The 14,730-nt window shown below is 41.0% G+C and overlaps 2 protein-coding genes across 3 annotated transcripts in view; both read right to left on the reverse strand.

The window, feature by feature from the left end:
- Window positions 1-14,730, reverse strand: part of LOC139462326 (glucose-induced degradation protein 8 homolog) — a 303,774-nt gene that overhangs the window by 11,534 nt on the left and 277,510 nt on the right. The gene's annotated exons all lie outside the window — the stretch shown is intronic.
- Window positions 1-14,730, reverse strand: part of LOC139461858 (uncharacterized) — an 89,165-nt gene that overhangs the window by 5,315 nt on the left and 69,120 nt on the right. For both annotated transcript variants that reach the window (XM_071243339.1, XM_071243338.1), the window contains exons 3-5: window positions 10,175-10,264; window positions 7,995-8,150; window positions 779-874 (exon numbers count right to left, since the gene is read on the reverse strand). In XM_071243339.1, the coding sequence (XP_071099440.1) occupies window positions 779-874; window positions 7,995-8,150; window positions 10,175-10,264 (342 nt within the window). The remainder of the gene's footprint in view (window positions 1-778; window positions 875-7,994; window positions 8,151-10,174; window positions 10,265-14,730) is intronic.

Genomic DNA, 14,730 nt, shown 5'->3' on the forward strand with positions numbered 1-14,730 from the left:
CATAGTTATAAAAGCTAATGTATCTTTTTAAATGTTTTAGCGCATATTATTTAACTAATGTCTACATTAATGGAAAAATGCATTATTAACCGCCTAATTACACGATGTCAAACATACACCATGACATCATTGACGTCACACACGATTTTCATCTTGATTCTTTAAATTCAAAATGCATTGAAATAACAGTTTGTAAGAAATAATGAGATTTTGAAACCTAAAATTGTATTAATTGTTAATTTCAATCTCGTCTTAAAATACCAATTATACCGATAAGCACACAGCACTTATTAAATTATCGCCTTGTTAGGATATTATTCTGTAAGAGATCCATAATACATTTGACTTCTGAACTGTATCCGCGGAGTTTCACGAGAAGAGACATAAAGTTATGAACACTTCAAATATATTCATGGTAAAGGTCTTGTACTCTAGTCACGTGGGTTGCCTAGCAACACCATTCATGTAAGAGCATGGAAGGCTAACACTGGGAACCGGTGTTCTGTCCCGTTTAATTGAACCCCGATTTACTTTATCCTTCGTAATGCTTTCATGCTCACCTTTGCTTAACCAGGACACGTATATTTACAGTCCGTCGTGAGCAGTAAAACAACATTCAGTCGCTCTGGCACCAAACCTTCTAACTACAAAAATGAACGGAAAAAAGTTCAGACCGTACAATAAACAGGAGCTGCCTTGGAAACCCAGTCGTCTGTGACATTCTAAATGTTTCCCATTCTAATCAACAGACCAGTGGTGAAGGTATAAATGATCTCACCTCGGTGGTGGCTGGATTTCTTTCTGTTTAATCTTGAGGAGAAGGTACTTCAGCGTTGCTATAGCCTGGCGTTTGAGTGATATCTGCTCCAGTTCACTGAAAAGAGTCAATCAAAATACAACCAACATTTCCAAGCAATCCATATGTACAAACATGTACAAAATAGTCATTAAAAACCAAGCTTCATGATCAGGGCGAATCTGTGTTTGGAGCCGACGCTCATAGGATCCTGACATATGTAAGGGACGCAACTCTGCACAGGGAATTTCGGCGCATTAGACGACTGCGTCATCCGTGCCCCTGTACACCTCAGTAACTTGTCTGTACACAAAGCAATCCATCCATCACTGTTACCCATGATATGGTACAGGAACATCAAGATGAAGTGAGGTGAAGTGGGTTGAACGTCGCGTCCAAGATTATTGCACTTATACAGCGACGTGCATGCCCGTGTGTGTGTATCTGCTTGTGTAATGTGTGAAATGTCGATTTTAAGTGCGCCGGTGATCGAACCCCGGCCCATTGAGATACCAGTATACTGACTCCGAGCCGACCAGTTCTTGTTTAAGCCCCTTAATGCCAAGTGCCAGGCAGGGTAATAACAAATACCATCTTTTAACTTCTTTAGGTATGATGCGGCCGGGGATCGAACCCCGGACCTTTCGCTCTCAGGGCGGACCTTCTACCACTAGACCATGGAGGGGTCAGAAACATAAAGTCAACACCGAGTGTTTAGGAGGGCAATGTCCATACTGCACTCAATGGCCCCGACCAGAAAATGTTGATAATTTTGTCTCATCCTTATAAAAGACGACGGATATAATTTCTATGGAAATTGAATATAACCATGTTAAATAACACCTTCAAAGAAAACGTTTTATGAACCAATACTGAGTCTTTGAGATAGGGATCTTAATTGATTCCAGAGGCTCCGTTAATGAACATCTTCTTTGTCCAATGTTGCTGATTACTCCAATGTATGGCATTGTTAACCAGCTACAAGCGCTGAGGGCTACTCTAATCACAGCGGAAGACAACAATATCAAGTCGGAATCAACCAAGCCACCACTTAATTTGCTGGGGTAATCGTGTTAGTAGCTCGGAACTGGCATCAGGAGAACACTGATACAGCAATTAATTAGTGAGTCTGGGAAGTCGATGAAGAAACAAGTTTGCGACCTGCGCTTGTGGGGTCAGACAGGAGTTGCAAGACCTCCTCCAGACGCAGCACCTGTGATCGGGGCAGATACATGTTATACGCTGGGGTCATACCAGTTTCACGTCATTCTACTATTACGTAAATAGTGGACGTGATCAGGAAGTCCTTTTTGCCTTTGGATGGTATGTCCTGGATAATCCAAAAAAGTGGTACCAGTAGAGAGATTTTATATATAAATGACATATTTTTTTGTCAGTGTATACATATATGCAATCATTGTTATATATGAACGACTCTCTTTATTCTGAGACCGCTTCCATGGTTTTGTGGTAGAGCGTCCGCCCGGAGAGCGGAAGGTCCGGTTCGATCCCTAGACGCGTCATACCAAAATACGTTAAAAGATGGTACTTGTTGTTACCCTGCCTGGCGCTCGGTATTTAGGGGCTTGAACAAAGGCTGATCGGCACGGAGTCAGTATACTCTGTCTGGGGTATTCATGTTAAACTGTGGCATGGTATCTCAGTGAGCTAGCACTATAACATCGGCATTAGTCCGGACTAGTACAAGCACAAACACATACATACACAGATGCATGCACGTTGCTATATTAGTGCAATAATCTTTAACGCGACATTAAACCCCTTTAACCTCACCTTTACCTTGACATTCATAACAACATTGAATTCGAAGATAAATGCCCTGTATTAATGACCTGTGACCGATATTCAAAAGTGAGAAAAAATAATGCTTTTCCACAACATTACTTGAGACTTTTGTAATGTAATGTAATGTCAATTGTCAACTTTCTTTGCATCCTAGCAATAAGAGAAAATTAACATTGTATCAGCTATACAAATTAAATTATATTTTAGGGACCGACCATATTTTTGGACATCAGAAGCTTCAGGACAAACAGATTCAGTTTTGAAAGGAGGCAACCAACCTTTCGGGGATCCGTAATACATTTTTTCAGGATACCTAAAGAATAATTGAACATTGGGGTTTTGTCTGACAAAAAAATGATGGTCACCAAATGATCTGTAACTCAGGCCAATCATGAGCAAGAACTCATATACATTTATTCATACATGTATCCATTCTCTTTATGTTGTAAGTCTGTGGACAACTATGTAATGTTACCGTTCAGCAAGTTTTTGAAGTAAAAGGGTGTCTCTGTACTTGTTCGTCACCTTTCTTTTCTCACATAAGTGAGTGAGTGAGTTGGGTTTAACGCCGCTTTTAACAGTATTCCAGTTATATCACGGCGTGTCAGCTTAATGTGGGAGGAAAGCCCGAAGTGATGCAGGTCTAAATCGTTTAACACTTCGGTGAAACCCACGAGCACGGGTATGGTGCTGACAAACCTAGAAACATAATCGGGGCGAACCGGGATTCGAACCCACAATCATCGGTTTCTGACGTGCCCAAGGGACGCAACTCTGCACAGCGAATCGCGGCGCCTTAGACGACTGGGCCACCCGTGCCCCCTTTCTCGCATAAGACGCAATGTAAACACAAGCATGGATTTGTACACATGTCACCTACGGGTAGAAAGCATCGAATCATATACAAGTCTGTAACTACATAACACAATCGTCATACTGGTGTCTTCCAAATATGCCTACAGTCCCATTTTGCCTACAGTAAAATCATGAAATGATACGGTCTGATGCTTAGAAAGTGATGCATGCATGAACATGACTGTTACCTGTTTCACCTGTGATAGGAGATAAACTGGTTCATACTCATGCACAAAAAACAGTGTAGGAACCATGGTAAACACTTGTGAAATGAAATAAAACCATTACAAGTCGAAATTCACGGGTACATCTTAGCATTCACCTTAGTGATGCGCCGACCTTTGCCCCTATGTAAGATCCGGGGTAGAAAAGGTCTTCAGCAACCAATGCTTGCCGTAAAAGGCGACTATGCTTGTCGTAAGAGGTGACTAACGGGATCGTGTGGTCAGGCTCGCTGACTTGGTTGATGCATGTCATCGTATCCCAATTTCTAGGATAGCTGTTCATGATGTAAATCACTGGATTGTCTGATCCAGACTCGATTATTTACAGACCACCGTCATATAGCTGGAATATTGCTGAGTGCGGCGTAAAACAACAAACCAAAAACCTGCACCCTTAATGCACACACTGTAAGTGTGTTGTTGCCTGACGTCTCACGCCGCGACGGTTCCGATAACCAACAGTAAAAGCTTGACTTGATAGGGTTACAGATATTTTTTTAAAAATAAGTCAAACAATAATGGTTCAGTCCATTTACATATTAGTGCAGAAACTGAGTTCCCAATGTGCCTACATTATTTTCTGTAGGCAAATTGGTATGTAGGCAAAATGGGTTGTAGGTAGAATGGGATTGAACCGTCACATTAGATTATTATCTCCCTGTTTGTGGCTTACGTAGTACCATAAGGGGTCAGTGTATATATGTAAATACATCTTTCGAGTTAGCTTGTTCAATCGGGCATCCATGATAAGGAGTTATGGGCATACTGTAAAATCCATTTTATGAATATTTTGCTAATAACATATAATGGACGATAAGAGAACCCCAGACACAACACACGTTGAGCGTATTGGCCTGATCTCATCGACCAACACGTGGGCAGAGAAAAGCATAATTTGTTCAGTTCCCGAGTGGCTGTTTAAAAATGTTTCCTAACGCAGAAGAACTTCACAGCTAACAAGACACGAAGGCACATGGTCAAAGTGTCTTCTTTTCAAAAGTTATAAAATTAATCTTCAGGTGTAAAAATCAATCTTTCGCTTTTTCCTCTGGTTTCCCATAAACACACATTATCCTATTTCCCTCAAAAATAAAACAAAAAAACTGATACATAATATACACCTTGGCATATCCTTATATGCACAGGCATTCGCAATTTTGCCACGTTCGCAGAACAGTGTCCCCAATAAGATAATCAATAGTAATGATATTGCAAACATATATTTCTGTAAAAAGGTTAATAGTCGCGAACCGAGACTGCTGACTTCAGCAGAGAACTGTCATTGTGTCAAGAAAGACTAGGGTAAATGGAGGTGAGTTTTTGCTAAATGTTATGTTTGCATATTGCAACCTGTGTATCATATCATGTCTGTCTGCAAATATATAATCAGAGACCGGGACAGAAGCTATCTGGTATATTTCAAATTCATATACATGAAAATTCAATTCAGTTTGTGACAGGTGAGAGACTGGCAATTAAATAAGGTAGAAATACATCAGCATCCACAGCCCCATACATATTGGTTTACTTCTTGCTTTGATGAAATTCATTGCCAAAGATGAAGAAGATACTGGAATGTTACTGACCACACGAGAACTAAAATACATATATGGATGATTTGAAAGCAATAATGTCCCTTCTAGGATTCCATACATATCTAAAAAAATATAATTGTATTTTTTTAGCAGTCACTATTTCTTTTTTTGTTATCACATTTTATATAAAAATGCCCCTATGACATCAAACAACAAACTCACGATTGTTTCAAGGTTAAGCTCGTGTTTCTGTATTGAGTGAGTGAGTGAGTATGGTTTTACGCCGCTTTTAGCAATATTCCAGCAATATCACGGCGGGGGACACCAGAAATGGGCTTCACACAATGTACCCATGTCGGGAATCAAACCCGGGTCTTCGGCGTGACGAGCGAACGGTTTAACCCCTAGGCTACCCGACCGCCCCTGTTTCTGTATTGGAAAATGTAATGTTTTGTTACTAATCACTGATGTTTGTTTTAGGCCTCTACACTTTATAACTTGTTTGTTTGTTTGTTGTTTAACGCCGCGCTCAGCAGTATTAAAGCTCTATGACAGCGGTCTGTAAATAGTCGAGTCTGGATCAGACAAACCAGTGATTGACTTCATGAGCATCGATCTACGCAATTGGGATAAGAAGACATGGATCAACCAAGTCAGCGAGCCTGACCACCCGATCCCATTAGTCGCCTCTTACGACAAGCATGGCTTGCTGATCTTCACAGATAGTCAGCGAAACGCATGATATGTGAGAGTGGCGACTATGCTTGTCGCAAGAGGCAACTAATGGGATAAGGTGGTCAGGCTCGCTTACTTGATTGATGCATATCAGCGTATCCCAAATCCGTAGATCGATGCTCATGATGTCTATCAGTAGATTGTCTGGTCCAGATTCGATTATTTACAGACCGCCGGCATATTGCTAAGTGTAGCGATAAACAATAAACAAACTGAAACTAAATCTGCGCAACCGACGTACATGTACAGATTGAAGTTTTCATACATGCTACCCTTCTTTAGATCGCGGACGTTCACCAGACAAGATGGACTCGTAACAAAGGTAGCTAAAGCCTGAAGATTCAACACGTTCATGCCGTAACATTCTAAGTTAACTTTGATCATTAGTTCATTGGTTTTACTGTGGCTGTGTTCTGAACATGACCTTTCGAGAAGCCACTAATGATAGAACACCACTAATGCTTCCATATTTGGAAATATTTCATTTCATAATGGGGCTACGGTTTTTGGTCACGACTCACAAACACACACCTTCCTGTCTGAGGTTCAAGTCTCAAACCGATCAATTATCACAAAGTTCTTCTGAACCATGATTTTCATAAAATGGAAAAATCAATAGTTTTCAGTTTATTTAAAGCTTTGCTAAAAATTTACCCGTTCGAAACGAACTAACCACACCTTTTCATACTTAATTGCAGGCACCATGGTCTCTGAAGAGCAGGCACTAAATAGAGCACAATCTCCGGTTACATCTTGATTATAGACGATAGAATCAGTACTTACAATTGTCGTTTCTTTTTCGCCAAGAGCCTAAAGACATTATCACCATTCCAAGGTGGGGATGAGGTGAGGTGAGGTGAGGTGAGGTGAGGTGAGGTGAGGTGAGGTGGGATGAGGTGAAATGGGGTTACCGTGTTGAACGCCGCGTTCGAGATTAATGCGCTCCTCTCCTTCTCTCTCTCTCTCTCTCTCTCTCTCTCTCTCTCTCTATATATATATATATGTATATATATATATATATATATATATATATATTTGTGTGTGTGTGTGTGTGCATGCGTGTGCGTGTGCGTGTGTTTGTGTCTGCTTGTACTAGTCCGGCTTATTCCGCTTACAAAAGGGCTTGCCCACTGATCATGAGCTACGATGCCGGAGTTTAAACGCAGACACAGTGCACTGGTTCCTAGCCGATCAGTCCATGTTATATTAGGTCAGGGCACCTTCCCCTCTCCCCATCCATTTGTTTGATGTGTATACAATGTATTCATCCTTGTTCAATGTGTCTATACAAGGTCTCCAGCCTTTTTGTGTGATTATACAAGGTATTCATGTTTTATAACCAGGTTTTTCTTTCCCCCTTTGTAACCGTCACAAACACTTACTAAGCATCGTTTTATGTGATGTGTACACTTTCTGTGGGGGTATGGGAAAGTTAGCCACGTTCTATGTGATCTGTACGACACGAAGCCACTACTTTTATGTGGCGTATAGGAAAGGTAGCCACGTTCTATGTGATGTGTCCGACACGAAGCCACTTTCTATGGGGTGTATGGGAAAAGTAGCCGCGTTTTATGTGATGCGTGTGAAAGGTAGTCACATTCTATCTTGTGTAATGGAGTGTTTGGGTTTAGCGCCGCGTTGAACGTTATTCCAGTGATATCACGGCGTGTCATCTTGTTGTAGGAGGAAAGACCGAAATGATGCAGGTCCTATAAGTTTACCACTTTGGTGAAACCCACGAGCACGGATATGGTGCAGACAAACCCGGGATTCGAACCCACAATTATTGGTTTCTTGCGTGCCAAAGGGACGCAATGCAACTCAACCCACGTGCCCGTTATGTATTGAAACGACAGCCTCCTTCAATGTGATATACAGGAACTGTATCAAAGTTCTATATAGTGTTTTTACAATTACAAGTGTACAATAATTGAAATGCGGGTTCAAGATAATGTAGACATGAATAACTGACAACAGAGTGAAGTCACAGATGTGATTTAGTACACGTAATGAAGCCAAGCTGTAATGATATAATGTACCCACCGCTCGGCCTCGCTGTGCATGTCGGGCGTCAGGGCACCGCCGTCCCTCTTGCCGGGGCTGTAGCCGTTGTTCAGCCATTCCCGTGACAGCATTCGGTCATCCATGCTGGCGAGGGCGCAATGGTGGCTGTTGATGCCTATAGCACACGTGCGCTTCCTGTAACACACAACGCACACGTGTTGACCAACAAATACTTCATTAAAACTGTATTTCAAGACAAAGTCAAATTCATGGCTGATATTTGGGTAACGTTAAGCCCCATGTATTTTTGCGTTTAATCAACAAGGTAAGACATATAAAAGCTTCGACCTGCTTTATTACGTACGTCGAGATACATGATGGTGTATATAGTTAACTGTACTCATGTCGGGGTTCGAATCCCGGATACCTACTTGTTTATCATTGTCTTCCCCAAACGTCGCATTAAGTAAACGTAAGTCATCACAAGATTCAAGGCCTCAGTAAACATAACCGACGCAATTCCCTCTTTTGTCTTGAACCATATGTTCCCGTGTTTTCTTAGGTGAACGACTGACTTGCCTTCGTATGTATTTGTGACGGATGGGTCAGGATACGCTCACCTTTTCGTGAATACCTGGTATCATCAATATTTAACAGCGATTCATAAACACAAGCTCATGATAAAGTCGGAATCGTACAATCGACTTTGGCAGAAATCGTTTTTGGCAGAAATGTCTTACGAATATGAAAATAGTTATGTGGCTTTTATTTATATCTTGAGCCACGCGAGTCCTATTAGTTTATTCGTGGGTTTAAATGCTAAACTATATCGCTTTGGCCATGTTCAACTCAAGTTGACATGCCATGAGAACTAAATGTTCAAAGCGGCGTAAACAACTCACTCACTAATATTTTGAGGAAATACTTAAGACAGGAGACATGTAGGGTGGTTTTAAACGAACAACTAATGATCGAAAAGAGGGTCGTCGGGTAGCCTAGTGGTTAAAGCGTTCGCTCGACACGCCGAAGACCCGGGTTCGATTCCCAACATGGGTACAATGTGTGAAGCCCATTTCCCCTGCCGTGATATTGCTGGAATATTGCCAAAAGCGGCGTAAAACATACTCATTCACTCCCTAGAAAAGATAACCATGCTTATGCTATGAGGTTTGCGTTTGTGAACTTGACAAGGGAAATATGCAGTTTCACCTCTAGTTCTATTCTCACAAATATTTGTATCAATATTTTCTTGTTTGCCATCTGGAGTAGACAGACCAGAGGCTGGCAGCATGAGTAAACATTCTGAAGATATCTTCTGACCCTGCACACCCATGCTTGCCGTAAAAGGCGACTATGCTTGTCGAAAGAGGCGACTAACGGGATGGGGTGGTCAGGTTCACTGCATGGCGTCGTATCCCAAATGCATGGATCGATGCTCATGATGTTAATCACTGGAATGTTTACAGACCGCCGTCATATAGCTGGAATATTGCTGAGTGCGGCGTTAAACAACAAACAAATAAACAAACCCTACGGGATATCTTTATCCTGCATATTGATCGTGCTGCTGAGGTCATACTGCTGCATTGTGGAGGTCAATACGATATGACGACATTCTTTGTCCGTGACGTGTTAACATTATTGACATCAGATCAGTAAAAAAACGATAACACATTTTCATAATCTGAAGAAATATCTGCTGGAAACCATTTCCATTTTACAATTTCGACTGTATCATGAGCACGTGTTTATGAATCACTATCAATAAGTGATGATACCAGGTCAATATGTTGGCGTAACATCTCAATTTTTTATATAGGTCTGACATTCCATATACCTTTTTAAATGGGGAATATTGAGATTAACGGAATGATGTGAGATCCAAGGCTGTTCCCCTCGAAGGCTTTGCTTAAACAAGCACCTGTTTCGAACACCATGGGAAAATACAACTCAGCCTAAAGATAGGCGTTAAAATAGTTATCATCCAATGTCCTGTATCAACACATAGGCTTTGTAGGCCTTCATCATTATTAACGCTACAAGCTGGAATATTCATAAATATTATTGAACCTTTTTTCAAGTACTCATGCACATGCTATTTTTATATGCATAGTGTGATTCATTTAACGTGTTGACATGAGTTAATGAATATGCATTTGGAATCGTGCCCCAAGAGGTGATATGAATGTGAAAGGACTACATATCCACTGTGCACCTACTGTTTGCTCTGTAGATCTGTGTCTATCCCGTCCAGGGCTGTCCGTAAGGCGCTCATGTCTAATTTGGACGTGTCTCGTTTCTGAACCGGGCTGTAATAATAATAATAATAATAATAATAATAATAAAAACAAACATAAAAAACCCACAACAACAATAATAATCAAAATCCATGCAAACATTACGTATAAAATACATTTTTTTTATTTACCTCTTCGACGTCCTCCTTTAAGGTATGTTTTCGAAATTTTTCCCTTTTCTGTCAAGAGCCCATCTCATATCACAATGATCACACGATACTCTAAGTGTTCATTGATAAGAAATAACATACTACCTTCCAATATGTCTAAGTATCTAACACATGTGTTTTCACTCTCGACCAATTTCATTGCTCGTTGATATAAGAAAACTATTCCTATAAATCATACCTGACTCATAAAACTGAGACAGAAATGCAAATGCGTTGATCCAAATGCAAATCGCCACGTTTAAGTCATTTTGTATAGAATACATCAAAACCACACTGCATAAGGCGTGGCCAGTAGCATACGACAGCGAGTTCCAATTACGCTTTCAGGGGTTGAGATAACCTAATTAATATTATTCAAAGCCACCCAAAGGAAGCAAATTTCCCCATTGTCGAGGTCTTCTGTTTGAAGAGATGTACATCTGTTTCTCAGATCAATATCTGATAGCGTCTAATAATGTGTACTTACAGGAAGATCATGTTTTGTCGTGTGCATGCTTTGCAGTGCTGCGAGTTTCGGTCGCAGTGTCACCCCAATGTGAAGGTTCTCCAACAGATGCATTCAACTCATGCTTCAAACCCTACACCCCCACTGAATGACTCGATGGTCTTATCAGCCCTGACAGCTCTTCCCACAGGACGTATATAGTAGTATAATAAGCAGACCTCTGTCGCCTACTTAGATCGCTACCGTTTATCTCCTAGTTAGTAACACGTTTCTCAGATCTTGCCTGAACATCAACAAAACGAAATTAAGGCACAGATGAAATGACACACCAGTGTGGTTCAAATGAACGTATACATTAGTGAATGAGTGAGTGAATGAGTATGCTTTTAGCAAATTCTAGTAATATCACGGCAGGGGACACCAGATATGGGCTTCACACATTGTACCCATGTCGGGAATCGCGACCCGGATCCTCGGCGTGGCGAGCGAACGCTTTAACCACTAGGCTAGCCGACCGCCTCGAAGGTATACATACACAGGTATTCCCATGTGGTTCACGTGAAGATAGGCATGGCTAGGTACTCCCATGTGGTTCATATCAAGGTATACCTACACAGGTACACCCATGCGGTTCAAATGTAGGTAGGCATGACCAGGTACTCCCATGTGGTTCAAATGAAGGTATACCTACACAGGTACACCCATGCGGTTCAAATGAAGGTAGGCATGACCAGGTACTCCAATGTGGTTCAAATGAAGGTAGACAAGACCAGGTTCTCCCATGTGGTTCACGTGAAGGTAGGCATGACCAGGTACTCCCATGTGGTTCAAATGAAGGCATACCTACACAGGTACTCCCATGTGGTTCAATGGATGCATACATACACAGGTACTCCCATGTGGTTCACGTGAAGGTATACATACACAGGTACTCCTATGTGGTTCAATGGAGGCATACATACACAGGTACTCCCATGTGGTTCAAATGAAGGCATACATACACAGGTACTCCCATGTGGTTCAAATGAAGGCATACATACACAGGTACTCCCATGTGGTTCAAATGAAGGCATACATACACAGGTACTCCCATGTGGTTCAATGGAGGCATACATACACAGGTACACCCATGTGGTTCAAATGAAGGCATACATACACAGGTACTCCCATGTGGTTCAAATGAAGGCATACATACACAGGTACTCCCATATGGTTCACGTGAAGGTATACATACACAGGTACTCCCATGTGGTTCAAATGAAGGCATACATACACAGGTACTCCCATATGGTTCACGTGAAGGTATACATACACAGGTACTCCCATGTGGTTCAAATGAAGGTATACATACACAGGTACTCCCATGTGGTTCAATGGAGGCATACATACACAGGTATTCCCATATGGTTCAAATGAAGGTATACATACACAGGTACTCCCATGTGGTTCACATGAAAGTAGACATGAACGTATACATGAGTGAATGAGTGAGTGAATGAGTATGCTTTTAGCAAATTCTAGCAATATCACGACAGGGGACACCAGAAATGGGCTTCACACATTGTACCCATGTCGGGAATCGAACCCGGATCCTCGGCGTGGCGAGCGAACGCTATAACCACTAGACCAGCCGACCGCCTCGAAGTTATACATACACAGGTATTCCCATGTGGTTCACGTGAAGATAGGCATGGCCAGGTACTCCAATGTGGTTCAAATGAAGGTATACACACACAGGTACTCCCATGTGGTTCAATGGAGGCATACATACACAGGTACTCTCATGTGATTCACATGGAAGTAGACATGGCCAGGTACAGGCATGTGGTTCAAATGAAGGTAGACAAGACCAGGTACTCCCATGTGGTTCAAATGAAGGTATACATACACAGGTACACCCACGTGGTTCAAATGAAGGTATACATACACAGGTACTCCCATGTGATTCACATGGAAGTAGACATGGCCAGGTACACGCATGTAGTTGAAATGAAGGTGTACATACACAAGTACTCCCATGTGGTTCAATTGAAGGTATAATAATACATAAACAGGTACTTCAATGTGGTTCACGTGAAGGTATACATACACAGGTACTCCCATGTGGTTCAAATGAAGGCATACATACACAGGTACTTCAATGTGGTTCACGTGAAGGTATACATACACAGGTACTCCCATGTGGTTCAAATGAAGGCATACCTACACAGGTACACCCACCTGGTTCAATGGAGGCATACCTACACAGGTACACCCATGTGGTTCAATGGAGGCATACATACACAGGTACTCCCATGTGGTTCAATGGAGGCATACATACACAGGTACTCCCATGTGGTTCAATGGAGGCATACATACACAGGTACTCCCATATGGTTCAAATGAAGATATAATAGTACATACACAGGTACTCCCATGCGGTTCAAATGAAGGTAGGCATGACCAGGTACTACCATGTGGCTCAAATAACATGAACAGGTACGCACACGTGGTTCAACCATGTGGTTCAAATGAAGGTAGACACGAACAAGATACAACCTTGTCATTCAAATGCAAGTGTATTTGATGGCACTGCCGAAACGGTTTTTTCATGTTTGTAATACTGAAGGTAAAAGGGTATAGATTTAAAGTGCTGGCTCAAGTGAGGGAATTTAAAGGGGTATTCACATGCTCACAAGGTAAAGCTGAATGTAGGTATGACAAGGTATAACCGAAGGTAATACAAAAAACGCTTTAAACTGACCAACTGATTGGGAAGGTAAAGATGGCAAAGTATAGCAATGTAGATACAACCACAAGGCATACAGAAACGGTATATGTGTATCGATGTTTGTTCGACTGTAGTGTGGATCAACACATAAAGTTTCAAATGAAAGTAAGGCGATAATGTATCCATGATGGTTCGACTATAGGTGGGATGAACACATAAAGTTTCAAATGAAAGTAAGGCGATAATGTATTGTCATATAGGTTCTATAATTATGTAGTTGTACACGATGATAGGTTTTGGTACGTGGTTGAGATGGTACATCTAAACAGGTTCTTATTAAAGAAAGATTCAAGTACTGATAACGACTGCTCCTGATGCATATTTCGTGATGGTGACAACTCTAAGAGTTACTGTACAGAACACGGCAATCAAGATTATATCGTGATATTCAATATTTATGGACATTCATGACTGGGTCACATTTAAGTTACGTTAATATCAATGCATTATATTTCAATCGAAAGTAGACCTCTTTGAGATGGCAAATGATACATGTATTACCTTTTATTGCAAAAACACGTAAAACTCGTTTCTGGTTCCAGTGGGCAACCTATTCAATGACTATTTTTACACATCAAGATAGTTCAATGGATACAAGAATACCAATAACCAGAAAATTCATTATTCATAATATGTTTCCTTAAAGGACTAATAATAACACTTTAATGACTGTTTACAGTGCCATCGGTTGTAAATGGCATACAAAAAGGCCATCTGTGATATCACTTCTTTTCTTCGATTATAACAAGTTACCTCCTTAACGATTGAAAAAACGACCAACACTGCTCTGATAATTATTAATGTATCCAATAACCATATTCATTAGCACGTTAATATGATTCACTGACCGTTTGGACACTTTATAATTAGATGGACAAATAAATATATTCCAATTTAGAGTTATAACTCAAAATAATGTCTGCGTTAGGCTCTGTGACTTCACAGAGGAACTTCAAGTTGTTGGCAGTTAATTACAAAGTTAGCCCAGGTAAATATTGTACATGGTTTATAGGTACAGTGGCTTGTCTCCAAAAAGGTTAACTTTGCATCGTATTGAACAGTAGGAATTTTATAATTAGCTTGGAACTCCATT

The sequence above is a fragment of the Haliotis cracherodii genome, unplaced genomic scaffold (genome assembly GCF_022045235.1).
Source record: "Haliotis cracherodii isolate W230 unplaced genomic scaffold, xgHalCrac1.p SCAF_15, whole genome shotgun sequence".
Classification (NCBI taxonomy): domain Eukaryota; kingdom Metazoa; phylum Mollusca; class Gastropoda; order Lepetellida; family Haliotidae; genus Haliotis; species Haliotis cracherodii.